Source organism: Oryzias latipes, chromosome 7 (assembly GCF_002234675.1).
Source record: "Oryzias latipes chromosome 7, ASM223467v1".
NCBI lineage: Eukaryota > Metazoa > Chordata > Actinopteri > Beloniformes > Adrianichthyidae > Oryzias > Oryzias latipes.
Window position 1 is genome coordinate 26,371,404 of NC_019865.2, and position 22,886 is coordinate 26,394,289.

The 22,886-nt window shown below is 41.9% G+C and overlaps 1 protein-coding gene across 1 annotated transcript in view; it reads left to right on the top strand.

Annotated features, from left to right (window-relative positions):
- The window catches only part of fam120c (family with sequence similarity 120C), a 29,052-nt gene extending 8,073 nt beyond the window's left edge, over positions 1–20,979 (top strand). The window contains exons 5-17 of the mRNA XM_023956934.1: positions 387–489; positions 574–647; positions 1,659–1,933; positions 3,907–4,069; positions 4,273–4,356; positions 4,653–4,824; positions 6,273–6,522; positions 10,104–10,218; positions 10,833–11,042; positions 11,299–11,539; positions 13,626–13,761; positions 15,486–15,549; positions 15,631–20,979. Of these exons, the coding sequence (XP_023812702.1) occupies positions 387–489; positions 574–647; positions 1,659–1,933; positions 3,907–4,069; positions 4,273–4,356; positions 4,653–4,824; positions 6,273–6,522; positions 10,104–10,218; positions 10,833–11,042; positions 11,299–11,539; positions 13,626–13,761; positions 15,486–15,549; positions 15,631–15,885 (2,142 nt within the window). The 3' untranslated portion in view covers positions 15,886–20,979. The remainder of the gene's footprint in view (positions 1–386; positions 490–573; positions 648–1,658; positions 1,934–3,906; positions 4,070–4,272; positions 4,357–4,652; positions 4,825–6,272; positions 6,523–10,103; positions 10,219–10,832; positions 11,043–11,298; positions 11,540–13,625; positions 13,762–15,485; positions 15,550–15,630) is intronic.
- The last annotated feature ends 1,907 nt before the right edge of the window (positions 20,980–22,886 follow it).

Below are 22,886 nucleotides of genomic sequence, written 5' to 3' on the forward strand. Positions count from 1 at the left end.
CAGACAAATCTTTAACAAAATTTAATACCAAAGGTTTTTTTCTTTCATCCCTTTTTAACAAAAGCCAGTTACCTAATGTATTGGTCTTTGTCATTTTAATGTTTTATTCACATTGTCAGCTTCTTCTTTTTCTTATGCCTGTGGATTTTATGCGTCTTTAAACTTAATATTTTGGGTGTTTTTTTTTATATTACACAGGTCAGTTGCTCTAGCTCTTTGGTATTTATTTATTTTAAAAGTACTTTAAGTTTGTAGTAACTTATTTTCCAGACATGGTAAAGAATCTGCACGTCATTTCTCTCTGTTGTCCTTGCTGTAGACAAACTCGTTGACAGTTCTCTGGTTCCATACGTACGGCTTTAAGTGAAAGTCTTCTTCCTTTGCAGTCGCGCACAGAGGACAAAGTAGAGCGATTCAAGAAAGCTGTGGACTACTTCTCAGCTGCCTCCAAACCACGCTCGCCCAACATGGGGCCCTCCTCCTTTATCTGTGAGTACTAAACAGTTCCAAAAAAGGACAACCGCCTTTTTCCCCCCAAATATTAACAATTCTTATGGCTCTCTTTGTGCTCAGTACCTGGGTTTGGACCCACTCCTTTTGGGGGACCACCTGGCCACATGGGACCCATACAGCCTGGAAAGAATCAGGTAGATGTGTTCGCCTTCAGTTCTGACCTGCTGTGTGTTAGAGGTAAGATCGGGCCTAAAAAATCCAGCCCGACCCGACACAGGCCCGCGGGCATTAAAGCCCAACCCGGCCAGAACCCGACCAATTAACTTGATTTGCAGGCCCAAGCCCGAAGCAAACCCGAAATTTCAATTTATCGCATAGTATTTTTGGCAGAAAGAAAAGGCAAGATTTAAGGTTAAAATAATCAACATATTTTTATGATCATGATAAATGCATTTGCACAATGAAATAACACTGGAACACAGAATAAGAGGCCAGACAAACAGAGTGAAAGAGAGATCTTGATGCGCACTCGCTTAATGCGGAGAAATTCTGCAGCCGCGGTGCACGTTTGCCTTTTCAGTTCCCCTGTCTTAAGTTTATCCTTGACTTCTTGCTGCTCCATAATCGGGGATACCTAAACAAAATAGATGCGGGCTTGCGGAGGGAAGATTACATTCACGACACGTGCGCAGAGCTGCAGGTGGCCGGCGCCCCCCTCTTTCTGCCAGTTGCTGGACCACAGTGTATGTCAATCAACGGCGGGCTGGTGACTGGTGGGATAGAGGGGGCGGGGTCTACCTGTGTATGTGCGTTCGGTGAACGTTCTCCCTCTGAGTAAGAAGAAGCTGGCTGTGCCTTTCGGTTCGTGCGGTAACCGTTCTGACATACAGGATTAATAAAGAGCTGTTTGACAACCGCCCGTCTAAGGAGCTTCTTTGCAGCCATTACAATATATTTATTAAAAATGTCAGCGAGAGAGAAGCCCAGCCCGACCCGGTCGGGTTCTGACTCGGGCTCGGGCTTAAGATCTTACCTCTACTGTGTGTTCATGGCACACCTGCAGGGAAGTGGATACTTGAGCTGTTTGCTGTGGATTTTGTCACATCTTTTCTCCTGATGCTTAAAGAATGCCATCCCCTCACCTCTCCCCTTTTTGTGTTTTTCTTCCTTCTTCGACACATTCCCACTCCTCTTGCCAAACCCAGTTCCTTCCCCCCCAGGTTCCAGGGTTAAAGCCTCCCTTTCAGAACGCTCCCTTTGGACCTGGCCCCGCCGCTCTGTTTCAGGCCCCCCCGCCGCCATCCCAGGACTTCAATGACACACTGACAGGAAAGATGGGCTTCTCTGACTGGTCAGCCCCATATGATTCCACACAGGGGGGTAGTCGATTACCAAACCATCACACCAGCACCCAGCCTGGTCCTTCTCCGTCTCCTTCCTCGTCATCAGATGGAGAGGAGCCCAACGACACCAACGCAAAGTAAGCTTTCAGCTCTTTATGATCAGCCAAACACCTAACAGGAAACGCCAAGACAGACGGGCGGAAGAAACTGTGACGGGTTCATTGAAGAATCTCATTATGCCAAATCATTTCAACACTGACCAAAAATATAAACGCAACACTTTTGTTATTGCTTCCATTTTTTAATGGTATGAACTCAAAGATGTGAAACATTTTCCACATACACAAATTAACCAGTTCTCTGAAATATTGTTCACAAATCGGTCTAAATCTGTGATAGTGAGCACTTCTCCTTTGCCAAGACAATCCATCCCACCTCACAGGTGTGCCATATCAAGATGCTGATTACACAGCATGATTATTGCACAGGTGTGCCTTAGACTGGCCACAAGAAAAGGCCACTCTCTCTGCTCACTATCACAGATTTAGACCGATTTGTGAACAATATTTCAGAGAACTGGTTATTTTGTGTATGTGGAAAATGTTTCACATCTTTGAGTTCATACCATTAAAAAATGGGAGCAATAAGAAGTGTTGCGTTTATATTTTTGGTCAGTGTAATTCCTCCTTTTCTAATTGACAACATTTCACAATAAGAGATGTAAACATCTTCACTTAATCAAACCAATGCTAATTTTTTTTGCTTTCAGAAAATATACATTTTTTAATTTCAATTAATTTTTTATGAACTCTGTTTGAGAAAACATTTTTGGTTTTCATTAACTGTTAGGTGCAATGATCATTTAAAGAAGTAAACACTTTAAATACATCCAGTTTTGTGGAACCGTCCATCTATCGAATGATCCATCGATTTACATTTTTCGTTCTTATACAACTGCTATTCGTTATTTTACTTTTTTTATTTTATTTCCCAACTAATGACTAATCTGCGATGATCCAGTATAAACTGAGGGAAGTGACTTTAACAAAAAAAGTAACAAACAAAATAGAAAAGAAGTGGTCCGCTCCCGCACTTAACTAGTGAAGTGGACTGGCGGAGCGCGGACTTCCAGCTTTGTGTTTGAGGGGAAGGGGGGGGGGGGTGCTTTTTTACATGAGCGGTATGTGTGGGAGATTTAAGACTGCGATCCGTCCCTCTAGGGGTACGAGGCTACGAGCTACCGAACTCAGAACCGGGTCTAAAAGTGTGTCTGAGCACAGCTCGGATCGTCAGCACACACAGGGGTTTGAGCTTCAAAGCAGAAATGTCGCTCAGTCCTTAGAAAACAGTCAAACAATGACGTGGATTTGTGTTTCCAGTTGTGTCCCGACTAAATAAAGGCTGATGTTATTCCCACATGTTTACGTGCAGCGCCACCCAAAGCTAATGTTGTTAGCCCGTGTTAGCATACTACTAATCCTTGCTTCTTTCCGGCTCCGTCCAGAAAAAGCACTGATCACACGGATTAAAATTCAAATGATGAGCGAACAGGTGTTTCATAATAACCGTAACATTATTAAAAGCACGTTTAGAAGATCGTCTCGTATTTTACCGAGCTGGCATGTCAATGAATAATGCCGCTTGGCGCTGTTTAACATCGTTTTGTATTGAATTGTTACATTCAATAAAGTTTTTGGGGAAAAAAAGCCGCTCGGCGGAATTTCCCCCCCCTTCCGTTTTTCAAACCCTACTGCGCATGTGCGAATGATTTATTCCGACTGATAGTGTGACCTTAGTGAACGTTTTTATATTCTGAAAACATTTTTCTGGGCCCATGAACACGGTTGGATTCTAATCCGACCATTGATCCCATCAAGATATTTTGTACATGTAACCGCGGCTTATGGTGTCGACTCGCAACGTGGCGGGGGCGTGGCATCACGATGGTGGTCTCTCCATCGGGATGTCAGTCACCCATCACGATGGACGATGATGGTCGTCCATCGGCACAACCCTAACGTACAGTTTAGCTTTTTAAATAAATCTTTTTGCAGATTGTTTTGTCATTTCTTTCACTGCTGCTCTCCTGCTAATTCCACTTTCTCATCAGCCATTTGACAGACAAGCCCTCCCGGTGGGAGGAACCTGCCGGAAGAGGGGGCTCAACCTCTGCCGACGGTTCCCAAGGCAACGGGAGCAGCTCAAACATTCCGTCACTGTTGTCGATGGCGACACGCAGTCACATGGACATAACCACACCCCCACTGCCTCAGGTGAGCCTCACCTGGTCCAATTAGTGTGGACTCGTGCCTCTGTTGAGGACTAGTTAGTTAACTTGCTCCAGATGGATTTATGTTTACATGTCAACAGATCTGTTACGTAGCTTGACTTGTCAGTCCAGACCCGAATACTAGATTTTCTTTTTCTAAAATACCCCCCCCCCCTCTTTTTTTTTATTTTTAATCTTACATTTCAGGTCAGTGCTGAGGTTCTTCGTGTAGCCGAACACAGACACAGAAGAGGACTGATGTACCCCCAGATTTACCACATTCTGACCAAGGTAAACTATTTTGCCAAATTAATGTTTGTGGGATAAACCATAAAAACTAGGGATACATGTCTTTTAGTTGGTATTTGTCCCTTTGCCAATGTTCTCTATTCTAGAACATTTCATTAGGTGTAAAAGAAAATTAAGGGAAAAGCAGTGTGAAACCCAATTTTCAATAATTAAATGAAAATAAGTTTGATGGGATTTTAAAAGGAAAATATCATAAAGAAAAGAAATGGCCTTGTTTAAACTGTTTGTCTCCTTTCCTGTTTCCTCCTTTCTTCTCTTTCCATCTCCTCATCACTCAGGGGGAGATGAAGATGCCAGTGTGTATAGAGGACGAGTGTAACTCTGAGCTGCCTCCTGCCTCTCTGCTGTTCCGTGCTGCCAGACAGTACGCCTATGGCGTTCTTTTTAGCTTGGCTGAAACCCACCGTCGCCTGGAGAGGCTCGCCCTGCGCAAAAGGACTCCCCTAGAAGGTGTGTGACTTGAATAAATGTACAGATGAGGAGAACCACTTCAGATGTGAATGGAAATGGTAGCTAAGCTTCACCTTCAGCACCAGTATGTCCTCTGTTAATCTGGTCCATGACTGAAACACGACATGACCAGGGCTTAGTCACAGCAAACTGTGTGAATCACACTTCAGTGCTGGGAGGATGAGAGGTGGGAAGGCAGTGAGCCAAAGAAACTCCACTAACTGATGAAGGTAGACTTTGTGCAGAAGCACTTTTACGTTAGAAAATATAAACAATCACTGCACTGTTTAAACACTGAGGGGGGGGGCTTCAGCTTTAATGGGAGGATCAATTCCTCACAACAAAATCTAGTTGTACATTTTAAAATGACATTAACTGAAAAAAGGATGCGAAGCCAAAACAGTTTGGCTTCCTAAAGGCTGATGACCTGTTAAAATGAGCGAATACAGAGGATTGGCTTTAGAATTAAAAAAAAACTTTGATTTAAATAAACTTTAAAAAATATTTGTACATGATCATCATCTGTGATTCTGTTATGAACTATTAATTTACAGAAAATTTAACAAAACCCATAACAAGTGTCTCAAAATGCACATTAGGTTAACAAAATATATTTAGGTAGTATAAACAAGACCATTTCATGTTTGATTGATTGGTTTATATTTTATATAGATATATATATACATATATATACACACACACACACACACATATTTTCCGTTACTTGCTGCCGATCATCACATGACAAAAGCTAATGTAGAAAAGAGGGTTCCTTTATTATTCGCTATTTCAGCAAGTGTTTTTTTTAACAAACTTTTATCCATAAGGCTCCTGAATATTTAAGTTCTAGAATGTATAAATCCATAAATATTGTTACAAATTATGACAAAATATCAAACCTGTTGCTATATGTCCAAGACTGTATTGTTATAAACTGTTTCCTGTCTTTACAAAAACGTCCCAGCTACAATGAAAGTACACAGGCCTCTCACAATATGATATGACAGTTGGAACCAACTATCATAAATGCTTAAATTGTGAAGTATGATCAAACAATATTAACAGACACCCCAGCATTTCACTAACTGGTAAGAACCTGCATGGAAAAGTGGAAAGTTAGTGTAGTTTGACTCAAGAGAAGCTTCTCCTCTACTTCACTGACATCAACATAAGAGTTTCTCTGTTTTTGCAAGAAAAATAAAATAATATACAACAAAACAGAAATAAGTTGATGTGAAATTCTTTTATTTTATCTTTTAGAAAGTTAAAACGCCTAAAATATTTAGAAATATACTTTTTGTAGTTAAAAAAAGCACAAATTGGAATCAATAAAAACCACATCTGGTGCAGTTGTTCTCAACAGACAAAAAAAATGGTCTGTTTAAATAAAAAAAGGACCTTAACTCTTTCATGGAGACATGCCTTTCATGAATTCATCCGTGTCACAGTTCCTCCCGTGATCGTCAAAGAGTGGAGCAGCGGGAAGGCCAAGTCTGCCCTGACTCCAGAGCTGGTTCCTGCTCTGTGTTTCCGAGAGTGGACCTGCCCCAACCTCCGGCGCCTGTGGCTGGGTCGCGCCAGCGAGGACCGCTCCAGGAGAACCCGGGCTTTCCTGGCGTGCCTTCGCTCCGACTGCCCAGCCCTTCTCAACCCAGCACAAGTCCCACAGCATCTACTGCTCATGTGCTGTGTGCTCAGGTATCATCAGCTGCAGGAACAGATGTTTTTGGAAGAATGTACTTCCGTCTGGGACAGCAGGAGGCTCTTCACCCTTTACTTTGCTTCATCTGTTACACTCTTGTAAAATCTACTGAGCAAAACTAACTGTATGCACAATCTTGAATTGTCTGTGAGGTTTGAAATCGGAACAGGAGACGGCCAGGAGAAAAACTACCGTCACTGACTTTGCATGAGATTTTTAGTTGCTGAGAAACGACACATTTTTAGTTCAGAGTGGACAGAATTTCAGTTTTCTTTAAGCTCCAGTTGCATATTGACAAAGGGACACTTCATTAGGATCACTTGTAAAGGCCCGTACACACCGGGACGAATATTCGCCAGGCGTTATTCGCCAGCGTTTTTCGCCACGTTTTTTGTGTTCACACCCAGGCGATTTTCGCTGACGATGAGCCGAGTGAACATGCAATTTCATCCCCTGACATTAGATGGCGCTTAATGTAAACAGAAATACTCCTGTACACAAGGTGGCGCTGCGCAACTTTACGCTTCTTAAAGTCGCTTTTCACTCAGAAGAAGAGAGCAAGTATTTACGCGCTTGTCAGAATAATACAAAGAAAACATGAATATTTCAGGCACCAGTAGCTCCAACTGGTGCTTGGTTCGGGGATATTTTAGAATGTCCGTCATTATTGCTTCGCGGCAGTGTAGACGCTACTTGGCGTCTATCTTCTTCGCTGGTATGTGTGCTCAGCAAGGCAGTTTTGTGTTTGAGCGCCTCCAAGTTGTGTTTTACTGTAACTTCAGAAGCTCCAGACACGTGTGCAAAAGCGCCATTCTCATTGGTCGAATAGATTTCGACGCGACGCGTCGGAAAAAAAAAAACGAACCCGAGGCGTTTTTTTTTTTTTGACGCTTTGGCGCGTGGCGTTTTTTCGCGTCGGTTTGCACACTCTCATTGGTGCCCTTTGTTTTTGTTTTTGTCACGAGGCGTTCAACGTCGGCGAAAATCGTCCCGGTGTGAACAGGCCTTTAGTGTTTAAGGAAGTTGGGGAAAAAACAGATTCTTGTTCCCACATAAAGACGACCATCAAATCAGGGTGTGTTCCGGTCTTTCTCAAAGTCTTACAGTGTTGTTCTTTAATTAGCACTCATGTTGGAACGTTGCTGGTTGTTTGTTTCTAAATGTGAAAATACTGGACATTTTTTTAAAGAAAAAAACACACTTAAGAAGAAGGATTTAGCAAGGAATTCAAGTCATCCAAAGTATATGTATGTTCAGGGTAGGAAGGGATTCTTCACCATACAGATCGTCAGTGTTTGGACATTTAGAACAGTTAGATACTATTCAGCATTTAGTTTCACTGTTAGTGGGTCTGATTGTGTCTCAGAAAAAATCAGAAGGAATGTATGAAGAAGTTGTCAAGAAATAGATATTTTTAGTGGCCTTAAATCTTTTTACTATAAAAAACAGACAGAAAATGAAATTCAGGACATTTAAGTGTAACATCTTAACAGTGATGGTGATTAATTATCAATAATTATCTCATATTTATCAAACACCAGTGTTTCTGCATGTTACAAGCAGAAACAGGCATGTTGGTGCCTTGCATAAAACAACTAAAGGAGAATCATTTTTACTTGGTAAATGTCCAGTTTGTTTAAGTTCATTTATTCCGTGCATCATTTGAGTGTATAACTCTACTTACACCAACATATATAATTGCTCAAAGTCACACAGGTTACTGCGCAGGGGAATTTCTCAAATTTCAGGTGAGGTTCAATTGAAAATCAAGAAATCCAGATTTCCTTTTAGGGATGAGTGTCTCAATAACAACACTGTCAATTACATTTTGATTCACAAATTAATACGTTTAAGATGAGATTAATTTGTCAAATTTTCATCCCAAATCAATTCTGTTTGGTTTGGCAAAACACTTTTTGCTCACCATCATGATTTATAATGAACAAAGGTTGAACGATCATTGATAAATATGATACTCGTTCCTATATTTATTGAAATATATTTAAAGCTAACAGTAAACAGCGTTTTGCCCAATACAAAATGAATTACTTTAAAGAAAAAATGATAAGAATTATTCATAACTATACATTAAAGGGCCTATATATTAAGTCTTTCAGAGTAAGCTACATTCATATACATGATAATATGACATTTGGCACACTAAAGAACTGTTTTTAATGAAGTTAATGAAGTTAGTTGGAAGTTAGACAACTTGACCTCTGACGCTCCGCCTCGCGTCCTTGTGGACACCACCCATTTCATGATGTCATCTCAGAGCCAGCCCCAGCAGCGTGTCTGCGTGTTTCCCGCGAAAAAAAACACATCCAAACGTTTGCAAAGATCTACGGGCGTGTTGTGGAGCCTTACAAAATCATTTAGCCGATCACCGCTAGCTCAGCGTAGAAAGGGTTTGTGTGTTACCCTGGGGTGGGGCTGGCAGCACAGACTCTTCCTGGAAGGGGCGGTTCCTCTCTCTCATGCATATGAATGCTAGAACCCACTTAATTTTGTGGTTTGGCAGGGGCTGTGGTCAGAGAGCAGGTTTTTAGAGGAATACTCAGAGATGTGTTAACGGATCAAAATACCACTTCGGGGTTGTTTATAGGAATGAATATTATAAAACACGTAAAAAGCTCTTAAAAGCGCTTAAAAAGCATGAAATAGGCCCTTTAAAAGTAAATGTGTATCTTATTTAGTTCAGATTATTGAACACATTTCTAACTAGATGTTACCATCTGTCATCCACTTCTTCTATGGTTGAATGCTTTTGGATTAATCTAATCTAATTAGTGAATCTGTAAATTGGCAGGAATTATGTCTGGATTAGGGCAGACAAGTCTTGTGAGAGGATGCTGGTCTTAAATGTGGTTATGAGCAGTTAATAAGTGAAGCTGCTCTGCATTTAATAATGGTAACTAGTTCTAAGAGGTTTTTTCCTGCTTCTGTCAGTCCGGTGTACAGTACTTGATGATGGAAACGTCACGCTCTGGTTTTGTTGGTGCTGATGGTTTTTATTTGGTAACTTAAACTTACTGCTGACTGTGATCAGCAAAGAGAATGTTGTTTCCTCTCAAAAAAAAAACTTTCACTAAAAGCATTGAGTGGATTATAAGACTAAATATTTAGTAAATTTCGCAATAGCTTTTATTCTATTCTACTTATTTAAATGGTGCAGAGCGCAAAACGGCCCAATAATGACAGCGGTCTTGCAGGCCTTAATTATACATGTTGTCCTTGTTGTTGGCTCTGAACAGGAGTTTACAGGCTGAAGAACTGAATCCTTGGTGTTTTGTTTCCTCTGCGGGGCTTTCTCGGAAAGTCGAAAATAGCAAATCCCTTTCTAGTGGCAACTAAAGGTTTTAGCCGATTAAATTGTCAGGCCGCATGTCTGATCAGATCAGGCAAGGATTTGGACCCTCTACTTTTTTAAATTTTAAACATTGAATTTCGGTTTGGCTTTAGTACTGTTGCTCTCACACCTTTGCTGCTCTCCTGTCAGGCTTTATGAGCTATAATGTGATGCACAAACCTGTCATCGTTTGTCCTGTTGGAGCTGACGCTGTCCCCTCCCCGTCAGGTACATGATGCAGTGGCCTGGAGGAAGGATTCTGCAGAGACACGAGCTCGATGCCTTCTTAGCCCAAGCTGTTTCCAGTCAGCTCTATGAGCCCGACCAGCTGCAGGAGCTCAAGGTGAGACTTCCCTTCACTTTGGTGAAAATGCCTTTGCTTTAATATCTGCCACTTTTTTCTTTGGCTTGATCGTTTAAAGTAGTGGTGTTGACTTTCAGAACAGACAGAAACTGTAGCAAGGCATCCGTGAGGTTGGATGACTTGTTAGATGTCAAAGAGCTAGTTAAGCTCCTTAAAAGGAATCTTTTGGAGACCATTAAGTTTACAATGGAGTCCTTATTTGATCTCACTTTTGGTCATTTTCTGTCAATCTATCAAAAACTGAAAACATTTTTTTACTGAGCTTTTTTTTGCTGGTTTAATGTTTTTTATAGGAGATTTTTGTTGTCAGAATTGTCCTTAATCAACCTTCAAATGATGGTTTTCAGTAGTTCTCTAGATTTGAACTGTGTTGAAACTATTCAATTACAAAGAAGCTGTAACACGTGTCTTAATTCTGTTAAAACACACATTATAATACAAACTGTTGGTTTTGTATGTGAAGATTTGTTGAGCATGTATGTTTTTAAAGCCCAGCTTGTCTTTAAGTAAACCCATAAACAATAATGCTTGTTATTATTTATTCCTGTCTGTTTGAATTCGGACCTTTTGGATGTGTGTGCGTTTCCTTTAAGGTTGAGAAGGTGGATGCCCGCGGCGTTCAGCTGGCTGCTCTTTTCATGGCCGGTGTTGACACAGCGTTGTTCATCAATGATGTCTGCGGGCAGCCGTTGCCATGGGAACACTGCTGCCCCTGGGGTTTCTTTGACGGCAAGCTATTCCAGAGCAAACTGGCCCGGGCCGCCCGAGACCGGGCCGCCCTGCTGGACATGTGCGAGGGGCAGGTATGAAGCAGTCCATGTGCCAGTGGGGGGCGCAGCTATTGGTGTGACGGATGGAAGCTGACACAGTCAAAAAAGGAGGAGAAAGGCTGAAAGAAACGTTACGCTTACTTAACCCTATTAAAGAAGTGTCTTACTGTGCTGTGTGGTTCAGGTGAAGCTCCAGATGTTTGCTTTAACCTCAGAGTCGGCACAGATGTGATGTAAAGAGTGTTTGTGATGCGTTTTTGTCCTCAGCTGACCCTGTTCTGTTCTGCAGGAGGAGCTCGTGTCAAAGGTGGAGAAGATGCGCCAGGCAATCCTGGAGGGCATCAACCTGTCCCGCCCTCCTCCCCCTCCCCCTCCCCTTCCACCTCCTGCCTTCCTCCCCCCAGCCATGGTACCCCCTTTCTATCCCCTGCCCCCTCTCTACCCACCCCGCCCTATGGGCGGAATGCCCCCTCACCATCACCCGCATCATCCGCATCACCCTGCGCAGCACAGAGCCCGCGCTTTCCCAGGTACAGACGTGCTGTCAGTCCACCTGCTGCTCGTATTAAAAATGCTGTAAATGATTTTATTCAGCCTCTTCACAGAGAGACATGGTGGTGGTCAGATGTGAATGTTGCTGCAAACTCTGTTTTTTCCCCCCAAATCATTTAGATTTGATCTTTTATTGGGGGAGGTTTATGTCAGTCGACAGTAGGGGTGCATTGGCAAGAGTGGCGATACACTATATTTTTATGGAGTATGACTTAGAAAAAAGCTCTACCTGAATATTAATACGCCTTTCTTTGTAATAAAATGGTAAAATGTATTTTATTTAATGATTACAATGTTAAGCACTGCAACTGTATCTCATATACAAGTTGCTTTTACCCAAACAAATACATGTTCCTTAATGGAACAGTCAACATTGTCTGACACAGCAAAAATATTTTATGTAAAAAAGAAAAAAATTGAATGAATGCCTTAACCAATAAGGTTCTAAAGGTTTGATTGAGGAAATAAAGTGCATGTTGATTTCAACATTGCTTAATGTAGCTTCTCCAGTATTTTTAAAGCCTGAACGGTGCTTTACAAAGAAAAGTAAACGCGGATTTCACCGCTCATCGCCAAGACGTTGGCCTTTTTCTTACAGCGTTGTCCACATCACTCTGATCCACCAGGTCACTGAACTAGAATCTATTGCTGTGAGGTTCTGACAGCATTTTGGCTGGTGCTGCACTGCTTCCCTGCTTCGCTTGTTCTTATCTGAGACCGCTACAAAGCACCGCAAACTGTGTTTTTATATGATCCTGGCTGCAACATGGCGCAGAGTTTCGGTTCGGTGCCCATCCAAGTAAAAACTAAGTACAGTGATCCCTTGATTATCGCGGGGGTTACGTTCCAAATAGAACCCGTGATAAGCAAAACCCGTGAAGTAGAAACCTTTATTTTTTTTACAATTATTATACAATGAAATACACTATTATACATTGAAAAGAAAGAACAAACCATTTAACAGGCTAAATCAATTGTTTTTTAAACAAATAAAAGTACTTTAGAAACGTTTTTTCAACAAATAACTTCTGTAGTGTGCTGTCAAATAATAATTTCAATCATCGATAAGAACAGAAGGCTTTAAATTGCGGAGATTAGCCCCGCCCACCGCGACCCGAGTGGATTAAACGGAAGAAAATTTAAAATGATTATGAAAAAAATAAAAAAGTACAGTGGGACAGATAGTGACTCCGGTCTTCTTTTTCACTGCTCTTCATACTGAGCCGCTGCATCCTCTGCAGCGTTTTTTCCTTTTGAAGCCCGCGGTGCAGCTGCAGGTGTGTTTGTTCGGGAGAGGAACATAGTGATAGGCAGTTGTTGTCGCTCTTTTTTCTTCTTTGCTAAAGATCCTTATACACCGACATGCCCCCATCGATTATGTTGGAGAACTGTAATGAACGGCTCATCAAAGGGTCCCATTCTTGAGCTACTCGCTGAGTGACTTTTTAGCCAATCAGAATGCAGAACACAATGCACAATCCAAATCCGTGAAGTAGCGAAACCGTGAAAAGCAAGGGATCACTGTAGTGCATTTCTTATAGCAACAAAAACTGCAAGGCTGACGGAACATTTTACACAAGCTTGTTCTTGTGAGATCTTGTAGTTGTTTTGTGTGGTGTAGAGCTGCTCAAAGAGGCTCAGTGGGGGGTGATGCCAACAGCCGCTGAAGGACGCTCATAAATAATAAATATCGTCTTGACAGCATTTTAAATCAATACAAGTATCGCCAAATGAAATGTCACAATATATCGCCAAATCAGTTTTTCCCTACACCCCTAGTCGACAGTGTTTCTTTGCAAATTTGTTTGCCTTTTGACAAAAAATTTAATTTTTTTGATAGAAAAAAATGTTTACCTAGTTTTGATGAGCCAAAAGTCTACAAGTTTCTTTCATATCAGAGAACAGTGATACGCTTAGCTGGGCTCCTCAACAAAAACCACAAAAAGGGGCCTGGCAGTTCCTTGAGGACGAACACTGGGGTTACAGTCTGCTGCTTAAAAGTGAAGAGGAATTGCACCTTTTGTTGCCCTTTAGCAAACTGACAGTCTCTTCCCCTCCCCTCAGGCATTCAGTCCATCCCTCCTCAGGGAGGGAAACTGGAGATAGCTGGCATGGTGGTTGGCCAGTGGGCTGGGAACAAACCATTTCGTGGGAGAGGGGGTTTCAACATGCAGGTAGTGTCTGTGGGAGCAGGAAAGGGGTGAGTAAGCAGATTATCCGTTGTTCTTTAAGGTTTTTGCACAAATTAAACAAAAAAAAACAACTTCTGAGCTGGATCAGTTGTAGAAAAAGTGTTCCGAGGATCACAGATCTTCATCTCTTAGCCCTACAGTTGGTTTCTGGGTTTTACGTGTTTCACTGCCACATACACCTGCCTTATTTCACCCTCAATTTTTTGTGCTCATGACTGCATGTCTCATTTTTTGAAGAAAAAAAAAACCCTTAAATATTTTCCATAAAAAACAAAACACACCTATAATTGAGGTCAAATCCCAGCTGGTTTATTTGGATAATATATAATACACAAAACTACATAAAATAGCATTATTTACTTGTCACAAAAACTAGGAAATTATAATTAAGTTGTCGCTAGATAAATGTGTGTCAGTCATTTGAAAAACAGGATACACAATAAGTGTTTAAAATACAATAATTATACTTATAAAGGAAAACCCCAACTGTTCTTTTGTAAAACGCCTATCCCCACATTTAAAAGAAACATCGGTTTGAATCCTTTTCATTCATCTTCTTGACCGTTTATTCCCTTTCGGGGTCACGGGGTTGCCGGAGCCTATCCCGGCCACTTGGGCGTAGGCAAGGGATGCCCTGGACTGGTCGCCAGTTTGTCGCAGGGTAGAATATCTTCAACCACCCATCCATTCACTCTCACACTCACACTTATTGGACAATTTAGAGTTGCCAATCAACCTACGAAGCATGTTTTTGGACGGTGGGAGGAAGCCGGAGATCCCGGAGAAAACCCACGCATGCACGGGGAGAACATGCAAACTCCACACGGAAAGGTCCCCTGTTGATGTTGTGTTTTTCATGTCCCCCAGCCGGGACTTGAACCAGGGGCCTTCTTGCTGTGAGGCAAGAGCGCTAACCACTGCGCCACCGTGGAGCCCGGTTTGAATCCAATATTCTAATTATAACGTAGTGTAATGACTTCAAATTCCACTCCAGTCATCTTTTCTTAGTAAAAGCGTTCCCAGTGGCCTTTTAATTATGATTATGCCGTTTCAGATTAAATGAAAAAACCTGAGTCTGTTTCTAGGACAAAGTTGGTGCAACTTAGCAGTAGTTCATCAGATATTTGCCTCTGTGTTGTGGGCGGAATATCCCATCATTCCTCATTATGGCGAGCAATGTCGGCGCAATCGAGCCATACAGTTTTGATCCAGATGCCAGCTCAGATGAGGAAAACTTGGACGTTAATTGATCCATTTGCTCATTGTCACTTGAATGTATCAGAATGGAGTGGAGCTGCTGCTGCGTCACAACAGAGAGCTTTTTCAAACTGCATTTTTGCATCTGCTCTCATTTATCCCCATTTGAATATAGAAATGCTCAGAAACGCAGTTTTAATCTTAAATTATTTTATACATGTCCTCCAGCATGAGAAAATACAAGAACATGTTAAAAACACCATTTTCATTGGAGGGGATCTTTAAAATGAAAGAGTGAAATTTAAAGCATGTTCTTTCTAACAAATTGAGAAAAGAGCTGGACTAACTGGGACTGAACAACTCATTCAAGTTCATGAAGGAGTAGTTCTGTACGCGGTGCAGGTCTGACCTGCCAGATCTTCAATGGACTTTCACTACATCATCATGTTGCTTCATGGCTGCTATTCTTTCAGTAATGCAGTGAGTTTAGTAGTGGGTAAGCTCTCTGAAACGTCTTTGTTCTTGCTTTTCTCAGGAGGGGTAAAGAGACTCCAGCTAAATTAAAGGGAGGGAAGAAACCAGCTGCCAACAGAACACAGGTATGGCTTCAAAGGCACGTGCCAAATATTCCCAAATGCTTTCTTTTCTCTCTGTTAACGCTGTCCTTTCTGTCTTAAAAGTCATCACCCCCCCCATCCAGCAGTCCCCCAAAGCCCTCAGAGGAGGAAGGCTCTACACCAGAGACTGAGACTCAACAGCTGAATGGCAGCTCAGCAGCCTCCGCCATTGGCCAGCCCTTGGAGCTGGCCTCTCTGGTCCAGCCAATCCAGTGTGCCTTAGCCAGCAGAGACAACCAATCAGAGGGGGTGGAAGTGGAGGCCCCCTGTTGCCTTGACGACTGCCCGTCAGATGAAGCGCTACAGAAGGAAGAGTGACAGCGTCCTTGCTAGGATGCGCTACTCTCAGAAAGTTATCTGTGTTCGACTGCCTTTCCCTGTTTTCGTAGCCCTGTCTGCTAGCTGTGCCCCGTCATCACATGGAGCAGGAAGTGAGCCGAGGGCCCCCCCCTCGGCTCCGAGCTGCTCCATGTGATGGACCGAAGCACCTAGCCGTTGCTCCCTTTTATTTTTCTCATGTGGTTTTACATTGTTTAATGAAGAAAGGTCTTCTCCACGAGTTCGCAAGCGCCCCCACCCCTCAAAAAGATCCTGTATTTCACTCCCTTCCACTCAGAGCAAAACCAGCTAAAAGCTGTGTCCCCATCACGACCCACCAATGAAACAAGGCCCCTCTTTTCCTGTTTAACAGGAGAAACTGTACAGTTCTTATTTAGCGTTTTATGATGGTCCCATGGTTTGAATCTCTGCACACTGACGTGACGCTTGTGATTACAGTGACTTTTAGGATGTGGTTTCCAAGGTCATAGCTGCTAAGCCTGGTCGCTGTACATGGTAGTTGTGCATTGATGTGATTTGTTGCCATCTTGTGAGTTGTTTGTCTTGCGAGGAGCTGCTCAGAGTTTGACTCCGGGCATGCGGGTATGTTTTGAACGTTAGTTTGTGAGCAATTTTAGGCACAGCTGCTGCATGAACGGTGTCAGCATGTGTGCTGGAAACAATCCCCCCCCCCCAATAGGTTGGTTGATAACCTAATCACTGGAGCACTGCGGAACCATCACAATGAGAATGTGCTCTCAGATTTTGACCTATGTAGCATAGCCTAGTGTTTATTTGCTCTAAGAGACCCCACGAATTTATGCACCTTAAGCCCTAAAGTATGCAAGATTGTCCCCTCCCCTTTTGTCCCAAAGCTTTGATTGTATTAACCCAGCAGAAGCACTTATTGTTGTATTTAAAAAATAATGAATCAGAGAAAGCCCCTATACCGCTGAATCGACAGCCTGACAGGGGTGTCCCCTGCGCCTGAGTAAATTTTCTTAAGGTATGTAGAAATACATTTAAAGGTAGAGATCTATTTGAGAGACGTCAGAATGTGAACAGAGTGGTTTTCAAAATAATAGAAGCACTTTGTTTTTAAAAAAAGTTCAACCACACTGGACAGTCCTCTACCAGTTGAGAAAGAATTATTCAAAAATGGCAAACTCTGAGGCACCTTTTTGACTTTAGGCCAAAAAAAAAAAAACAGACTAATAATGCTGCCCAATGAAAAGGGAGACGGATGATGAGGTCAGGGTGACTGCTGCCAGGCAGCACTCCCCTTGAAGCGACCTCATGCATTCAGACAAGACTTCTCAATGAAGCTCAAAGGATCCTTGAGCAAAGACAAGTCAAAGACTCATAGGAATCATTTCAGATTTCTAAAAGTTTTTTTTTCTTTTCCAAAGTGTACATTGTTAAGGCTCACCTCCTAAGACAGCAAGTCCTGGAAAAAGGGTGTGGCACCCAAGCCTCACCACTCTGGTGACTGAACATCTGTTGTCATTACCGTAGCCCGACACTGAGAGCCCAAGATCTTGCCTCAACACGACTCTGTGGGCTGCACCGCCAGTCACATGACAAGGGAGTGGAGGCCGTACAGCGGACCCAAGCGTGCCGCTCCAAACCTTAGACTTCTAAGATATGGAAATGTTTTATCAGAGCACTTATGTTTGTAGAGAATTACAGTCCCCCCTAACCCCTCCCACAACGTAGGTTTCATCTGACAAACAGAAGTAAACGCTTCCCACCGATAGCTGGTAGCACCGCTGCAGCTATAGACGCAATAGACCGACAGATATTACCTGAGAGATGCTCACCATGAACATTGCCGTCTCTCAAGATTTACTAAGAAATGCTGAAAAAATGGCAAGTTAGAAGCACCTTATTTTCTCACGACGTTGACTTGCGATCTATCGTGTGCCACGAAATTGACACGGGAAAATTTCTCTCTCAAAGTTAACAGTTTTGAAGGAAAAACAAAACCCGACTCTGTGTGTGTTAGAGTAGTCACGTCAGACACCCCCTCAGTTTAGAAAATGTGACCATTTACAGATGACCTGGCTGGGATTGAAGATCTGCTCCCGTCTCTGCGAGACTGAGCCACTTCGCCGTCTCTTACATCAACATTGAATGAGATACAAGGTTTAGACCTGTCATCCGTTTTTGGTAGGGAGTAACCCGTTCAAGCGCTTTAGGTGTTCTAGGTAAAGAGTAGATAACCACACCGAGGCTTAATACAAGACTGTAAAACACAAAGACACCAAGACTAGACTAGAGAATAAAAGCTCAACTGGCCGAAATGTTATCTAGGAGTCATACACAACTGATTTCTACCGACATTAATGCAGTTAAAGTGTACGCGACAGTACATCGTTTGGAGATAGCTTATCTGCAGCGATCCGGAGTGTAATCTGGTAGACGATGCCCTCTCTCGATTCGCTCGCCAGATAACAGTTGAAGCACACACACAACAGAACACAAACACTCATTCTCACACACACATGAAAGACAGATGCATTTGTTACCAGCAGCATTCTCCCTGCTTTTGTGCTGAAGTGGTTTTTGTGCAGTTCGAGTTCAGTGGAGTTGCCGTCGGTTTCGTCTCAGATCATTTTGGTAACAACGTCACACTGACTCAAGAAATCCCACGCTCACATGCATGGATTAAAATGACACGGTTTGGGGTTCAGGCGGGCATGGAGCCTGCCAAACACTCACGCGCACACACACATATACACACAGCACACTGGTATTGACTCACATACTTATGTGTTAAATCCTAAGTTACACAGTAGCTAGTATGGAAAAAAAAAAGTCAACACGACATGATGTAGTGTCCCTCTTTTGTCCTCGTCTGTTTTTAGTTCATTAGGTATTTGATCAGTGATTTTTATGCTTGTTATCCTAACGACCCCCCCTCTACTCACTAGCTTCTCTATGCCCTCAAACCACCCCCATAGTTCCCTGCAGAGCACATGCATCTATTCACACACACCCACTGATGCTCAGTAAAAGCATACATGCACACGAGACACAGAAAGACAAACACAACACGCACACACAAACCCTTCCCGGCGCCCCTCTTATTTCCGTTTTTTTTTCTCTTTCCCCCCACTTCCTGCTCTGCCGCTCTGTTAGCCCGTTAGGATCGTTTCTATTGGCCGTTTTTTCTCTTTGGGATGCCCCACCCCCTAATCAACCCAACTAACAGTTAAAGGTTATATTAACGTTGATAATCAGTTTCTGTATGTATCTAGCCAGAATGGAAAAAAAATCTGAAAAAAATCTAAACTCTTAATCAAATGTGCAAATGTGTTTTTCTTACTATTTTAATGTTATTACATCTTTTAATCTTCTACCATTGCTTCAGTTAGTACTGAAATACGCTTAGCCAACCTAGAGATTTGATCTGTAATGATTGCCATTCTCCTTACCTGTATTCAGTATGGCATCTTTAGACCACTTCACCGTTTCTTCTGTATGTAGGTAAATATTGCCCATTTATTGAATTGAAAATCGTCGTCTGCACTATGTTTGATTCACATGATGTCCCCGGAATACGATTTCTCTTTTCTTTTTTGAATGAATCTGAACTCTGCGCCCTCGCACAAAGCATCAAAACATCTCGTGTTAAAACCTGACAACCAAAGTACACCTAACATCCATTTCCCATAGTCCTTTGCCTGTGACTCACTTGACAGTTCCCCCCTCAAGTAACTTTTGTCTCTCAGAATTATGATTACCGGTATATATGGTATAAATATGAAATGACAGCACATGTAGTTTAACTGACATGTCTGTGAGATGATTGCATTTTCATACAGTGGTGGTTGTGGAGATGCAGATTAGGAAAGTCAGCAAGTATTCAGTTCTGTGGATGAAACTAGGAACCCGTTTGTGTTCTGGCATTGTGGGCAAATCCACGTCTCCGAGTTCTTCTGATGGAATCAAGATATGGTGGGCTGTTCTAAGCAAATGTAGTACACTTTTTGACTCCGGAATTGCACCGCTCTGTAGTTACAGAAGTTTCTACGCCCCAATCTGTCTTGTAGTTACTGTGTTCAAACCCTTTTTCTCCCTGGAATCAGTTCGGTTGAGTGAACAGCAGAGGCTGAACTTTGCCTGCCTGCTGGAAAATCTGCATGGAGTCAGAAGAAAATTTGATGTTTATTTGCTAATTGGAAAAAAAATCAAACAACTTGAATAGTTGTTAAAAGAAGACTAACTTAAGAAAACATTTCTTAGTAGGAACTTCACGTTTTTTGAGACCCTCACATAAATTGAGTGACCGGTACATTTATTAGTAGAATGTAAATCTGAGTCTTTACACCAGATGTTCAGCTACGTTCAACGTATAACAAATTCTAAAGCACCTTATTGTTACAATTAGGAGAAGTCTTAAATTCAGTTCATAGAGCCGAGTCCCAGGATAAACGTGTACGGTGACGTGTCGTAGAAACAGTATTATTGTCTGTTAAGCAGGAAGTTGGATAGAGTCATTGAGAGGAGCTGCACCTGCCCTGATCTGTCAGATCTGTGCATTTCACTGCAGTTTCTTCTTTTTTGGAATAACTGTTTGTCCGTCTCTACACTGCCACCCCCCCTAAAGTTTCTGTACACCAACACCTCCACTCCCCTCGCCCCGATGGCTGAGTCCCATTGATTCTCGGTCAATCCTCAGCAGAATGTGTCCTGACGAAAAAGAACCTAAAACTTACCTGTGCAGCAAAAAACATAAAAAAAAACAACAAAAAAACAAGGTTAAAATGTATCCATAATATAATTGTTATAGAAATATAATCATCATCCTCATTATTGCTGTTATAATTATGGTTGGTATAATTTGTCATCGTTAGAATTATGAAAGCACCAGACGGCTTGAAGAAAGGTGAGAAAAGAAAGATGGTTTTTTTTTTTCTTTGGATTTTTTTTTTATTTTATTTTAAATTTGTCTGGCTGTTGGTGGTCTGATCTCACAGAAGGAGGGGAGAAAAGGTCCAGAAAGAGACAAAGATGGCAGTCATGTTTGTACTGGTTGGGAAACGACTTACAGTGCTGAAATAAAATTTATTCTTTTAGTAAAAAAAAGTATTTATGGTGTCCAGTGTCTTGATTGGTCAACTTCAGATCCCGAACATTTCAATATGGGGACAGCTGGAAGAACTAGCCAAAGACCAGTCTGCCTGGAGAGCTCTTGTATGCGGCTGTGACAAATTGCATTACAACTGCAAACTAAGCACGGACAAAATATTTAAAACTCCATTTACCATGTTAATGAAAAACGGAAGTTGAATCTTTTAGGTTTCTACACCAAATTTTATTTAGTATAAATTAGTACAATTATCTTGTATGGTTTAGTCCATATAAAGTAAAACTTTTTAGGCAGTGAAATCCTCTCATCTATAATAAAAGTAATAATTCATAATATAACTCAAAGGTAGCCTGTTTTTCTGTAATTCTGACATTAAAATACAAATTAATATTTTGAATATACAATAAATAAATACAAATTCTTTGCACTGATTCATTGATATGGTACCGATGTTAATTAATTCTGTAGTAAAAAAAATGTATTAAGATTATTCATAGGACTATAATTTTACTGTAGTAATGGTTTTTAAAGGGGGCACTAGAAGTCGGCCGGGCGGGCTTCTGAATCTCGCGATACTTGCTCCTCCCAACAGCGGTCAGGCATCAGCCGCCACAAACCCACTCCGCTTGGAAAAATGGCGAAGATGATACGGGAGCCGCCTGGGCAACACGGAGGTTTGTGGCGAGCCGTTCTGGGTTTTGACTACCGAACGGACCGCAGAATTCAAGAAAAACCAAAAGGATTTTGCCTGGCAGTTCGACCGCTAAGACCGCGACAGCTGCTGGTCAGAGGAGGTCGAGAACCGCCAATTCCAGCTAACTGTCAGCTAACGGGGCTGGTTTAGTTAGCTAACACCAGGGATACTCGGTTCGTTAGCTTGTTGCTAGCTTAATTTCGATTTTTAACACAATTTTCTGTTTTTCCTAAACTGACTTCGTCTCTTTGACCGGGTAATCGTCGTTCTACAGCTCCATACCATCGGGCAGTGTCCGTATTATTAGCCTGCTGCTATTTTCACCCAGCTGAAGAAGAAGGAAGAAAAACGCTAGCAGGTCTCCTGATGGCTGTTTGCTTTTCATGAAGTCGATCCACAATGTTCCGTGTCAGACCCGCAGTTCCATGCCATGGATTTGACCCTTCTTCAAGGACAAGTGGCTTCTGCGAAGAGGAGTTTATGATCGTTAGGCTGATGGAAACCGGATTTGTTCTGTTGTTGTTTCTCCATGACAGATGTGTCATGATCAGACACAGAATCAACAAGAAGCTGGATGATGTCAAGATCTCATTGAGATGTAGGGGAAAAAATGGGAGCTTTGGGATGAGGTAGTAGTTTGTATAGTTTTAGGATCACACCAGATCTGGGAGATAACTATACAGCCTACTGTCTTTCTCAAGGCCACCAAATCTCCACCTTCTACAAGAATGCAGATGACTTACATTCTACTTCCTGATTACATCAACTGGAAATTAGTTTTTGGGGATTTATTTTCCTACTCTTAAGTTTGCTGTTGTTACGCGTGCCCTTTTTTTTTCCAATGAATGACCTATTTGTTCTGTAAACGTTTAATAGGTTCTGTTCAGACAAAAACAACCTGCTTGTCCATTTTGAGCTTTAAAATTGACAGTTACAAGTTTTTAAAAAAGAAACGACAAAGAACGTTTGTGTGAGCTAGAGAAGATGTGTTTGAAAAAAAGAAGTAGTTGGTTGGGTGTGGGATATTGTATATTTAGGAATAAAACTGAGTAACCATCACTGATGTCTCCTTATTTTCTTGAAAAATGTCTGAGATTTTCTCTCCCAGCTTTTAGAGGTAAAATGCTGTGTATTTTAATAACATATTTATGCATTACTGGTTTTATTTTTTTTTAAGCAAAGCTTTTTTTCAAAGACAGTATTGTGCTGTGA